The sequence below is a fragment of the Rattus rattus genome, chromosome 16, assembly GCF_011064425.1.
Source record: "Rattus rattus isolate New Zealand chromosome 16, Rrattus_CSIRO_v1, whole genome shotgun sequence".
Taxonomy (NCBI): Eukaryota; Metazoa; Chordata; class Mammalia; order Rodentia; family Muridae; genus Rattus; species Rattus rattus.
In genome coordinates, this window is record NC_046169.1 from 12,502,475 (window position 1) to 12,515,370 (window position 12,896).

Consider the following 12,896-nt stretch of genomic DNA (forward strand, 5'->3'; position numbering starts at 1 on the left):
CGGAGGAAGGACCACATCCGGGGCCCTGTGGCCGCGGCACGGTTGCCATGGTACCAGGTTGGCTGGCAGGCCTCCCAAGCTGAGGGCCGAGCTCGCAGGACCGCCGAGGCCGCGCAGCGCCGCCGCTATGAGCCTGGGCACCACAGATCTGACCTCGGAGACGGTAAGGAGGCCTGGGGCAGAGGGAGGAAGGGCGCACGGTGGTAGCCAGCTCCGGCAGGCCGATTGTTACCGCACAAGAGCCAGCTCCGGGCGTCGGCCTCCACCGTGCCCGCGCCCCAGCAACCTCTATCTCCCGCCTGCGCTCGCGGTGGCCACTACTTCCAGGAAGCCCCCGGGACTGCGCCCTCCGGCACGCGCTGCGGGTCTGAGGCCGCGGCCGACCGGCGATAAACTCATCTCGTAAGTGTTGCTGTAGGCTGCGGTCCAGTGACGCCCCGGAGTGATCCCGAGCAAGGGGGAAGGCCTGCCCCCACCCTCCTTCCTCGGCTAGTCCTGCACAGGTCCGAGAGGCGTACCTCTCACGCTCTCTGAGTGCGTGTCCGGACCCCAGTGCGTGATAGTATCAAGTGAACTTAGTGCATTACTCTGTGTGTGTGTGGTGGGGACGTGGCTGTAGGACAAGTCAATAGGCTGATGTCCCCCATCTCAAAGAGAAGTAGAGAGAAGTTTGGGAAAGGTTTAGAGGCAGCGGGGACATCAAATGTAAAGACCGAAAGGCTGGGAAAGTAGCAAGCCCGAAAGCAAGCTTTTTGGAATCAGATTGAGAAGGGTACTGAGGAGGCTGGCGGGGACCTGGCCAGGGTGTAATATGACTTTCAAGGGTTCAAGGGACGCCCGTTGGAGGTTCCACAACAGGCTAATGGACCAAGCTTTTGGTCAGCGGAGAGCAGCTGGGATTTTCTACTTGTCCCTGCACTGGAGGCTTTCCAAGACCTGCCTAGTTTCGGGGGTCGGCCTCTCAACACTGCCCCCAGTAACTGCCTCATCTCTGTTTGTTTTCTGGGTGCTACCAGGGACTGAAAACCTCACGTCAGGCTAGAGCGCTACAGATGGGCCTCCGCAGCTGGGTCACTGGGGGACTCTAGACAAGCATTTAATTTCTGACTCAAAGCCCCAGCCCAAGCAAGTGCTCTACCACAGAGACACCCCCACCCCTGCCCCTCACTGGGCTCTCCCACTGAACTTATAAATTAATGGAAAAAAAAGTCAAAAATTTAAAGTCTCGAGTTGAGATTACAAAGATAGCTCCTTACTCTTTCAGTTAATCCAATTAATATAAGTTGTGTTTCTCATATACATCTCCCCCCCCCATTTTTAAAAAGAGATCATATTTCTACAGTTGTATGACTTTTACCATAAACTTTGTGGCTAGTATTTTCGATTTTTTTTTTAAATGCCCAGACACTGTATGTAGCCCAGGCTGGCCTCAAATTCAGCCTCCTCCTGCCTCAGCTTGCCAAATCCTAGGATCACAGGCTTGTACCAGGAGGTGTGTGTTTTCCAAAATTTAGCCAAGGACTGAGGAGACTGGGCTCAGTGGATAAAATGCTTGCCTGAACTCCCGAACCCACCTCAAAGTGACATGGGTAATCCTAATGCTCAGGAATGGAAGACTGGAAACCCCTGGACAAGCTAGCTAGCTAGACTAGCCACAACCGACGAGCTCTTGGGTTTAGCAAGAGAGCCTAGGTCAAGGTGGAAAGGGGAGAAGGAAGACAGTCTTTCAGACCTCCACAAGCATGCACACACACATACACACATGAGCAAGCCAGAGCCCTGGAGCTCCGTTCCCAGCACCGTGTCAGGCAGCTCACAATTGCCCACTGGGAAGTCCACCTCCAGGGGATCCCGCGCCCTCTGCTGGCATCCACAGTCATAAAGTTTACATGCTTTAAATAGAAAGCACAGAATTAAAAGGATGTATGCAAAACTGCTCTGCTCCTCGAGGAGATGGGCAGAGGCTCCGCATCCTTTGAATGGAAACTCGGGTGCTCAAAATAGTGAAAACCAGCTTGGTTCATTTGACTTGAGAACTCTTACCAAAGACATACAGTTGATCTGAGAACCCACCATACCTCTGTGGATCTGGACTCCCCCAGCCAGGCAGAGTTTCATTCAAGCTCCCCGCCTGCCGGTCCAGGAGTTATAGCGGGGCGCGCATGCGCGTTGCAGCAGCTCAGACAGTGCGCTGTTGGGACTGATGTGCCTAAGCAGCTGCTTCCCTGTGACCTCGTGTGCCTCTTTTCCAGGGAGATGACAGTCTGTCTGCTATTTCCTTTGATTCTGACGTGGAATCGGTGAGTACAGGAGGGGTGGCAGAGTCCCATGTCAGAGTCCTTGGATGTTGTGTGTAAAGCAGCGTCCCCCAGAAGCTGCTAGACCAGAGCACAGGTGTCCAGAGCTGCTTCTGGTGTCGCAGTTTCAGCCTGTTAGCCGAATCTAAATAGTTGCGATTTTCATTTGAAAAATCCGTTTATTTATATCGGTTTAGTTATTTATTAGAAATCAGTTTCAGGGGCTGAGAATGTAGCTCGGTTGGTAGAATACTCACCTAGCGGGCACGAAGCCCTGGCTTGCACTTCTAGTGCTGCATAAACTGGGAACCGTGGTCCCTGCCTATAATCCTAGCATTCGGGAGGCAGAGGCATGGGGATCAGTTTAAGGTCATCGTCTGCTTATAGAGTGTGACCAGGACTAGCCTGGGCTCCCTAAGACCTTGTCTCAAACAATGGTAGCAGCAACAAAATATGTCACCTTAAAGCTAGTTTTAGAAATTAATTGTGAAGGTCGAGAGAGATGGCTCAGTGATACTTGGTGCTTTAGCGAAGTACACAGACACAATTCCCTGTATCCACATAGCAGCTCACATTGGATCCCCACAGTGCCGGGAACTAGGGCACTAGAGTCATGCCCTATCCCCTCACACCCTAGCCCCTCACTTGGGGGATTCTAGGAAGGTGCTTTACCACTGAGCCACGCCCCCAGCTCCTTACTGGCGATTCTAGTCAGGGGCTCTACCACTGAGCCACGCCCCCAGCCCCTCACTGGGGATTCTAGGCAGGGTCTCTACCACTGAGCCAAGCCCTCAGCCCCTCACTGGGGGATTCTAGGCAGGGGCTCTACCACTGAGCCACGCCCCCAGCCCCTCCCTGGGGGATTCTAGTCAGGGGCTCTACCACTGAGCCACGCCCCCAGCCCCTCCCTGGGGGATTCTAGGCAGGCTCTCAGCATTCGTAAAACACTCCCAGTGTCCCCGTCCCCCGCCCTGGGAATTAGCCAGGGTCTCAGGTTCTTTGTAAGTTGTGCTGAGTGGCAAAGGGAAGCAGAAGCGTGCTAAATGCTCACTTAGTGGATAGCCCAAGAAGTTGCTTGATTCCATCTGTACCTGAGCTCTGAAGGGACCCAACATGAGAAGTCTCAGCTACACTTAGGAGGCAGCCTCACATGCCCACAGTCCCCCAAGGAGGGTCCACTGTTATTGTATGACAGAACTTTTCCTGGGGAGACAAAACAACTCCCTCCAGACCGGGATCCCATGACAGAGCAGAGAGCGTAGCTCGGTGAAGGAGTCGCTTAGAGGACTATTGCTGAGGGGTTCCATAAGGACCAGAGTGACTCAAAGTTTGCTACATGAGTAAGACACACCCATCGTGGGTGACAGCTCACAAAGTTGGGAGCCTGGAGCACACTGCACAGTCCACAGGAAGTCGACAGGCTAGACAATGTCCTTTCCAAGTTACTGCCATCTAGGTCTTTCCCGGGCAGATGGTCTAGTCCCAGAGTCTGGGAGTCTTGTCTGCAACTTGGCTTGTCTGAGAGTAACTTTAGGCTTCCATTGGTTACTTAGACAGGGAGGAGCCTAGTGAATCTAGTCGGTTTGAGGGACATCCTGGGACTGTTTTAAGTCGTTTACCTTCATGCTTAAGGAGCAACCCTGCAGGGCTGAATCTTTCCATCTGGAAGGAAATGGTTTTATGATATGCGTCCCACAGCTAGGAGTTCTCTTCATGTCATAGGGAGACGAGCCCAAGATACTCACCACAGACGTGATCCTGACACCACAGGCTGGGGAAGGAGCCACCTAACAAGCCCCAAGCACAGTCCCAAGTCTCTCTGGGGCATAGAAGTACAGTTTTCCAGCAGAGGGGAGCAAGGATTTTGCCATGTGCTGCAGCCCTCGCACCCAGCCTGAAGCAGCAAGAATGCTGCTTGAAAAGTCAGGTCACTCCATGGGCCAGCCCGAGAAGCTGCAGGACCTCGTTCCCTCCAGACCGCAGGGGCGTCTGTTGGCTATGGAGAGTTTTTCATACCGGATCCTCTTCCTTGCTGGGTTTCTCTTCCTTGATGGGGATCTGCCAGGGACTTACAAGGGGTTCATCTTACCGCATCTGCTGCGAGCACACAGGTGCTCACGCACGGGCAGAGCAAGCACGAGGACAGTAGGGGAGACCTTTCCCTTTTTGTTGTTCTTTCAAGAAGACGTTTCTCTGTGTATCCCTGGCTGTCCTGGAACTCACTCTGTAGACCAAGCTGGCTTTGAACTCAGAGATCTGCCTGCCTCTGCCTCCTGAGTGCTCACAAGTAGGGAGAGTGACCTTCCTGACTCCCAGCCCCATGTATAGGATTCACACTGTGGAGTGCCTCAGACCTCTGAGAGGTCTGCCCAGGGTCTGTCTGTCTGTCTGTCTGTCTGTCTGTCTGTCTGTCTCTCTCTCTCTCTCTCTCTCTCTCTCTCTCTGGCCTCTTGAGTATGATGAGGTTTTCCAGCAGAGCTCTCAGGAAACCTAATGTGCTTCACGCTGCCTCCTCTTTCTTTCAGAAAACAAAAAGGAAACCTTTGCACAAACCTCCTTCCACATCACCAAGTAAGTATGACTGGACAGACTTCTCTGTCCCCTCATCCCCACTTCAGCTCTGCAGTGTGGCACGGATGGCCCTTCCCTGTGACCTGGAGAAAGCCAAGGATGTTGCTTTTTGGATGCAGTTGGGGGGTTGGGAGGGACTCAGTGGCGTCAGGATTGCCTGTGTTTGTTTTGGGACCACTGCAGGCCACCCCACTGAGCTTCCCGAAAGACAGTACAGAGCAGAGATTGCCTTTCCCGCCTCTGATTTCTCAAAGCCAGGGTGTCGCTGAAAGGAAAGGAAGCCTGTGTCCGGTGCTTACACACGTGCCCATACTACACGTGTGCACAGCACACATACGTGCATGTGGAAGCCCCTAAGCCATGCCGTTCCTCAGGTGTGGTCCATCCTGTTTGACACATGTTCTAGAGCTTGTGCCTAGCGCTCACCAGTTAGGTCAGAGTGGCTGTCTAGTGAGTCCCCAGAGTGTGCCATCTCACTGCCCCGCGCCAGCAGCGGGATCGCAGGCATGTGTCAGTGCACCTGACTTCTGTGTGGGCTTGAGAGACAAGTACTTTACTGACTAGTCAAGTACTTTACTGACTAGTCCATTGCCCAAGCCCCTTAAAAAGATGCTTCTGAACTGGGGTACGCTCTTCCAGAAGCACACAGGCTCTTGCTGGAGAGGGGTGTGTGTCCCCAGATGGGCGTGTGCCTTTCTTCCTTGTAGGATCTCTGAGCTCATTCTGCTGTGGGGGCCCTCCTCCTCCTCCTCAGAAGGATAAAGACTGTTTAGTCCCTGTCCCCAGCTGTGGCCAAAGGAGGCAGCATATATTTATCAGGGTAACAGCGCTCAAATAGGCTTGGTCCTAGTGCCTGCAAGACCTTCTGGCGCTGTCTGTCAGTGTCACAGCGCTCTAGGGCCTGGTGGTTCTCATGTGTCAGCCTGTGCAGGAGTCTTTGTGACAAGTGTGAAGTCATAAACTTGTTGCCCCAAAACTATGCACGTGATCTCTTTTTGTTGTTGTTGCTACAGTCTCACAGCCAACATCATTTGTAGTTGTAGATGACTGAACTCCTGATCTTCCTGCCTTAGCCAGACCCTTAGCTGGGCTGACAGGCCCACACCACCAGGCCCGATTCGGTGTTCCCTTAAACACAGGAAAATGTTTCAGTGTTACGTGACTACCTTTATCTTTTGCATGAATTTGTCATTTCTTACATAATTAAAAATATGAGAGTCCTAATAAAAATTCCAGGCGCTGGAGAGATGTCTCAGAAGGCAAAATTACTGTCTGTCTTCTGCTCCAGAGGACCCAGGTTCTGTTCCTATCACACACAGGAGAGCTCACAACTGTCTCTAAGCCCATTTCCAGGGGATCCATCACTCTCACACAAGCAAACATACAAGCAGAACACCAATGCACATAAAATAAAATAAAAATTATATAAAAATTTTAAAAAATATAATTCTATAACATTCCTTTCACTATGGCAAGTGCCCTAGAAATTTTTTCTCATTTCTTCTCTACAAAGATTAAAATGTTGGGCTAAAGAGATGTCTCAAGCATAAAAAGCTAGACTCATGACCAAAAAATGTTACAATATTTATATATATATATATATATATATAAATTTTTTTTGGTTTTGCAAGACAAGATTTCTTTGTGTAGTTCTGGCTGTTCTTGAACTCACTTCTGTAGACCATGCTGGCCTCGAACTCACAGAACTCCTCCTACCTCTGCCTCTCAAGTGCTGGGATTAAAGGCATGTGCCACCACCATCTGGCAAAAAGATAGTGTCTTAATTATTTCTGGCTAGGCAGGTCAAGTTCCAGGATAGCCAGTGTGGTTACAGAGAAACCTTGTCTTGAAAAAGACCAAAAGAAAAAATAAATAAAAATATTATTACTGTGGTCATCCTATAGTAACAGGAGTAAAACTATGTACCCACCATGGTCAGGGCTATGCAAAAATCATGTTTCTGAAGAAAGTTTAACTGGACATTACATTTCATAACACGGTAGAACTACATCTTCAGTACACATTTTCACATTTCAAATTCCCCTTTCTTCAAAACAAAACAGTATTTTACACTCATTTGTGTGTAAAACCCGGTATGGTGATTTACATCTATATTTTTTGGCTAAATATACAAGACCAGGCCACAGATAACCGCTCAGTGGTAGAGTCCCTGCCTAGAATCTCCTAGTGAGGGACTAAGAGTGTGGCTGGCTCATTGCTTAACATATAAGGCCCTGGGTTCCATCCCTGAGTTTAAAAAAAAAACCCAAGTATTTCAAGACATTAAGACATGAAAATCTCTTGAGGTGGTGGATAGATAACCCAGCGATTAGATGCACTTGCTGCTCTTCCACAGAAACTCCACCTCCAGGGGGCCTGATTGATGCCTCTGCCACTGTGGCTACCTGCACTCACCCCCACACATAATGTAAAATAAGAAGAATCTTAAAAACACACACAAAAAAGGCGGTGTCTTAAAACGCCAGGGTTTCTAGCCTAGCTTGGGCTGACAGTAAGTCAGTAAACGTATTGACCTTCTCCCTGGTCGCCAGGGCATGCGTGTACCTTCAGGATCTGCACACCCCTTCAATGTTGCGTTTGACAAACCTTTCTCTCTGTGTCTTGAGGGTGTTGAGGTACAGTGATTCTGTAGCTCTTAAACCATCCGTTGCCTTCCTAGAGTCACCTTACTACTCCAAGCCCAAAAAAGTGACTTCCTGGCGATCTCTGAAGACAGCAGGGAGCATGCCTCTGAGTAGCAGAATGTCCTTGACCCCACAGAAGCTATGGCTGGGAACCTCGAAACAGGGTATGTGGCTCTCCTGTGGAGGAGGGTGCTTTGGCCTGAGGCAGAGTACGGGAAATGGCCAACAATTGGAGATGGCCTGTCTGACAAAGCTGGTTTCAGTTAGCTTGCCTGCGGTCTGCTCAAAGACATTGAACTTGTCACTGGTGGGCATGGCTTTCCCAGCCCCACCGGAGGACGCCCTAGCACCTTTTCAAGGCTATCTAAGCGCCGCCCTGTGGCAGAGGTATGATGGAGCCGGTTGCTACCAGTTTGCAGGAGACAACTATTAATGTTTCTGTGAGCTGGTCTTTGTAACACTGGAAAACTGAAGTAATGTTTACACCAGGGAAATGGGCACACAGAGCTCCCTGAGTTGACCTCTGTGTGGTGTTTATTAGGCATTTAGCAGTACAGCCCTATCCCCCTCCCCACCCAGTCTGCTGGCGTCCTTAAAGCCCCGGATCTTGATGTGAAGCAGAACTTGCCAGACTGTATACTTGTACCTGTCCTGTTAAACCCATGCACATTCAAACCAGGCAGTGTGACCCAACCCCTGAGCTCCCCGCTTACCTCGGAGCACACGTGGACCCACCCCCCCAGCTGCACTCCCGGCTACCTGACAGAAGCTGTGAGAGTGAAGAGGGCAGACCTCAGGCGTTCCAGCAGCCATGGTGAGCATGCTCCCGGGGACAAGGCCAGGAGAGCAGAGAGGAAAGCCTCTAGCAATTGAGGGGTGAGATTTTTTTTTTCTGGCTTTATGCACGAGATCCATCATTAGGACATTCTAGAATGTTCTGAGTGATTCATAAAGAATGTCATAGACAAGCCATTGTGTCATATCATACACCACCGCCCCCCAACTAGAATTATCATTTAAAGTTCTCATGTGTGGGGTATACTGTGTGTGCTGTGGGACACATATGGAGGTCAGAGGACAACTTGAGATGTCATTTCCCTCCTGCCACCTTGTAGATCTTTGGGATTGAAGTCAGGCTCCTCAGACTCACTGACAAGAGTTTTTACCTGCCAAACCGTCTTGCTGGTTCTTTGTCTGTTCTCCCTATGTTCCTTACGAGTCTTTGCCCAGGGGCCTGTTGGCATCTCTGGGCCTTAGCAAAAAACACATGGTGACAGCCAGCTCAATGTCCCTCGGTGACCTAAGAACTAAATTTACTCATTAGGTTTATGGTTTCGGCCTATTTGCTTATTTTGGACTTATAATCTGTTAAACGTCATTAAATCATAAGTGGGGAGATGGCTTAGCGGGTAAGCCTTGCAAGCAGGGCTGTGAGTTCAGATCTCAGCACCCATGCAGAAGGCCAGGCGTGATCCCAGTAAGCCTAGCCCTGTGGTGGGCTGACAGGAAGACGGCCAGGGCTTGCTGCCTGCCAGCCTAGCTTAGGGGTGACACACCTGGTCTCCGGGGAATAAGGCAGAGGAAGTAGGACTCCCCATGTCCTCTTTGGCCTCTGCATGAAAACAGGCTCACACACGCACACACACACATACCCTCAGTAAACCAGGATGAAGAGAACTCCCTTATCTCCCCAGTATGCAGAAGGCCACAGCATCTTAAACTCCAGGTGAAAGGGCGACAGAGTGAGAGTCAACTATCTTAGAGGACAAGCAAGTGAATAAGTACAGCTTTATTAACTCACAGGTTTCCCTTCAGGCTTAACCAGGGGTCCTTTCTACTGCCCCACATTGTCCTAAGAGACATGTGTATCTCCCTCCAGGTCACGTCTCTGGGACTTCTGTCTACAGAGAGAAAGAGGACATGTACGATGAGATCATCGAGTTGAAGAAGGTAGGGCTTCGCTCTGCTCCTCCTCGATTGGCAGTGATAACCTTTCTGTGACCGACCGGAAGTCCGAGCCCTGGGACTGCACTGTAGGAACTGGCCATCTCAGCTGAGGGGAAGCCTGGTCAGCTGCAGAAGGCATGATGGTTCATGCCAGGCATCCCAGCACTGAGGAGACAGAGGCAGGACAGCAGAGAATTCAAGGCCCACTGGGCAACATAGAGAATATATGGATAACCAGGGAGGTATGAGACACTGTGTCCAAAACACAAACAAGCCAGCCATGTAGCAGCGAAGGGCCCACTGAAGAGCACTGCAGCCCCATCCCTTGCCTCAGGGTTCCCACTCAGCCCCGGAGACTACTAAGCAGATGCAGAGAGCCCCCACAACGAATCACTGTTACTGTGGTACCTGGGAGCCATATTCTAGGGGGGCTTAGAAATAGGTCTCTGGGGGCTGGAGAGATGGTTCAGTGGTTAAGAGCACTGACTACTCTTTCAAAGGTCTGAGTTCAAATCCCAGCAACCACATGGTGGCTCACAACCATCTATAATGGAATCTGATGCTCTCTTCTGGGGTGTGTCTGAAGACAGCTACAGTATACTCATAAATAATAAGTAAATAAATTAAAAAAAAAAAGAAATAGGTCTCTGGGAAAAGGACCCTGACTATTCAAGCTTATCCTAAGTTTTTGGGAGATCTGCCTGATGCCCCGAGGAGATTGAAGACACAGTACTAGACAGTTCTCTAGAATGTGTATGGCCCAGTGTTCCATCATAGAACAGCAGAGTGCTGTGTGGAATCAATCCCCCAGTGAGGGGCTGAGGCATGGCTCAGTGGTAGAGCCCCTGCCTAGAATCCCCCTGTGAAGGGCTGGAGGCGTGGCTCAGTGGTAGAGCCCCTGCCTAGAGTCTCTCAGTGAAGAATTTGGGGGTGTGTGGCCCTGCAGTAGCATGCCACCTGGATACACAAAAAGCTCTAGGTTCATTTGCAGAATTGCAAAATTTATGTAAGAGTTGGCTACAGGATCTGTCCTGATCTTGGCCTACCAAAGCTTGGTAAGAAAACCCATCCCTAGGTAGATGTTGGGAGCATCTCTGCCCAGGCACAGCAGACAGCTGGTCTTCCTTCCTTCCTTCCTTCCTCCCTCCCTCCCTCCCTCCCTCCCTCCCTCCCTCCCTTAATTTACTGTTTTAATGAGTCTGGAGAGATCAGAAGAGGACATTGGATCCTCTGGAACTGGTGCAATGGGCAATTTTAAGTCTCCCACTGGGGGTGCTGGGAATCCATCTCAGGTCCTCTGTAAGATCAAAATATGCTCTTAACTGCTAAGCCATCTCTCCAGCCCCGTGGCAGGTATTTCTAAGGAGCATCAGTCTGTGTCACTTGGTGTGACAGATCGGAGCCCCTGGAAGGTCCCAGAGTTCACAGGCTTGAAACAGTTTCTCTGCAGGTTGTCATTGGCGTTGTAACAGGCGAGGTCTTGGTGCATGGGCCTTTCCTGCACCACAGTGTTGAGACAGGCCTCTGCATCCCTCAGTGCCAGATCTCTCCACCACATAATACTTGGGGCATTTTCCTTTTTTTTTCCCTAAAGAAAAAATTTTTTTATGTATATCAGTGTTTTGTTTGCATGTACATCAGATCTTCTGTAGACCAGAAGAGGGCATTAGATCCCATAGAAGGTTGTGGGCCACCGTGTGGGTGCCTGGAATTGAACTCAGACCTCTGGAAGACCAGCCATTGCTCTTAACCACCCAGCCATCTCTCCAGCCGACATGACACCCAGGGCTTTAAAAACTTCTTTTAAAGCCAAGTGTGGCTGTAATCCCACCAGTTGGGAAGCTGAGGCAGAAGGATTGCTGCAAGATCTAGGCTGCCCAGGATTGCAGAGTAAGGCGGGAAGAGGGGAGAGCCTCTTCCCTACGCAGAGATTCACTGTGTGCAGACCTTCCTTAGGTTTTTGTTTGCAGTTGGCTGGTTTGGGAGTTTTGTTTTTATATTTATTTATTTTGTGTGTACATAAAGGTCAGAGGACAACTTGAGGGAGATGATTCTCTCATTCGTGTGTGTGTGTGTGTGTGTGTGTGTGTGTGTGTGTGTGTGTGTGTCCTGGGGATTGAACTCAGATCATCAGGCCTGGTGGCAAGCCCCTTTACCCGCTGAGCCATCTCACCCACCCCCTCCTCCTCTTCTCCAGTCCTTACACATGCAGAAAAGTGATGTAGATCTGATGAGAACAAAGCTTCGGCGCTTGGAAGAGGAGAACAGCAGAAAGGATCGGCAGATAGAACAGCTTCTGGATCCAGGTCGAGTAAGTCCCAGGGAGGCCTCCTGGTGCCGTGGGAGGCAGAGGGAGGAAGAACCGATAGTGCTTTACCAGGCTGCCTGTCTTCATCTGCTTCCCACAGGGCCCAGACTTCGTGCGAACCTTGGCAGAGAAGAAGCCTGACACTGGCTGGGTGAGTAGAGCCTCTTGCTCCAAGGAGAACCTTTAGAGAACTGTGGGAAAGGGTGTGGACTGAGAACTTTCTAGAACTGCTGTGCATAGAGCCATAGGAATCACAAGGTCGTATTTCACGAGTCAGCAGGTGTAGCAGAGGCTTAAAAAAAGGTAGACCCTCAGTGGTAGAGCGCTTGCCTAGGAAGCGCATAAGGCCCTGGGTTCGGTCCCCAGCTCAAAAAAAAAAAAAAAAAAAAAAAAAAAAAAAAAAAAAAAAAAAAAAAAGGTAGACCAAGGGGTTGGGATTTAGCTCAGTGGTAGAGCGCTTGCCTAGCAAGCGCAAGGCCCTGGGTTCGGTCCCCAACTCCGGAAAAAAAAAAGAAAAGAAAAAAAAAGGTAGACCAAATGTCAAACAGCGAGAGTGTATGGAATGCTAGTTTCAATCTACAAAACGGGGCTAGGGAGGGAACACAAGTTCAATAATAAATAAGTAAATAAATAAATACATCCAGTTACTTGGGAGTTCAAGATCTGCCACCACTTGGGCTACGTGAGACCCTGTGACCAAAACAAACAACCAAAACCAAAAACAACAACAAAACCCCTGACACACAAAAAGACAGTCTCAGTGTACAACCTGGGGATTACACCCAGACCACAGTTGTACTTTAAGATGGAGGTGAGGTGGGGGTATGGAATGTCATGGCCATGAGTGGGGTGGCAGTGACATTTGGGTGACAGTGAGTATGGGAGTGGGGGTGCCGTGAGTCAAGGAAGTGCAAGGAATACGATCACAGAGGGTTAATGGGTTTGGTGGCTTGGAGAAAGGTATACAAAGCCTTAAGACTAAAGGGGGATGGAAGGAACGTTTCAGAAGGAGACTTAGCTTACGTCCCTCAGGAATATGCAGCATATCTGTGGTGACCACTAACGATGTAAGATCCGTGAGGTAGGACCAGCAAGACGAGTGTCTGTGTGTGTGTGCGTTTGCGTGTG

General features: G+C 50.2%; 1 protein-coding gene across 7 annotated transcripts in view; it reads left to right on the plus strand.

Annotated features, from left to right (window-relative positions):
- Iqce (IQ motif containing E) overlaps positions 1-12,896 on the plus strand; it is a 38,781-nt gene continuing 25,885 nt past the window's right edge. For 2 of the 7 annotated variants that reach the window (XM_032886755.1, XM_032886756.1), the window contains exons 1-6: positions 4,725-4,868; positions 7,549-7,677; positions 8,193-8,327; positions 9,393-9,463; positions 11,658-11,771; positions 11,869-11,919. In XM_032886755.1, coding sequence (XP_032742646.1) covers positions 4,754-4,868; positions 7,549-7,677; positions 8,193-8,327; positions 9,393-9,463; positions 11,658-11,771; positions 11,869-11,919 — 615 coding nt within the window. In that variant the 5' untranslated portion in view covers positions 4,725-4,753. Of the gene's footprint in view, positions 164-2,252; positions 2,301-4,724; positions 4,869-5,575; positions 5,689-7,548; positions 7,678-8,192; positions 8,328-9,392; positions 9,464-11,657; positions 11,772-11,868; positions 11,920-12,896 lie in introns of those variants that run through there. The other 5 variants (XM_032886760.1, XM_032886761.1, XM_032886758.1 and 2 more) reach the window with 5 other exon arrangements.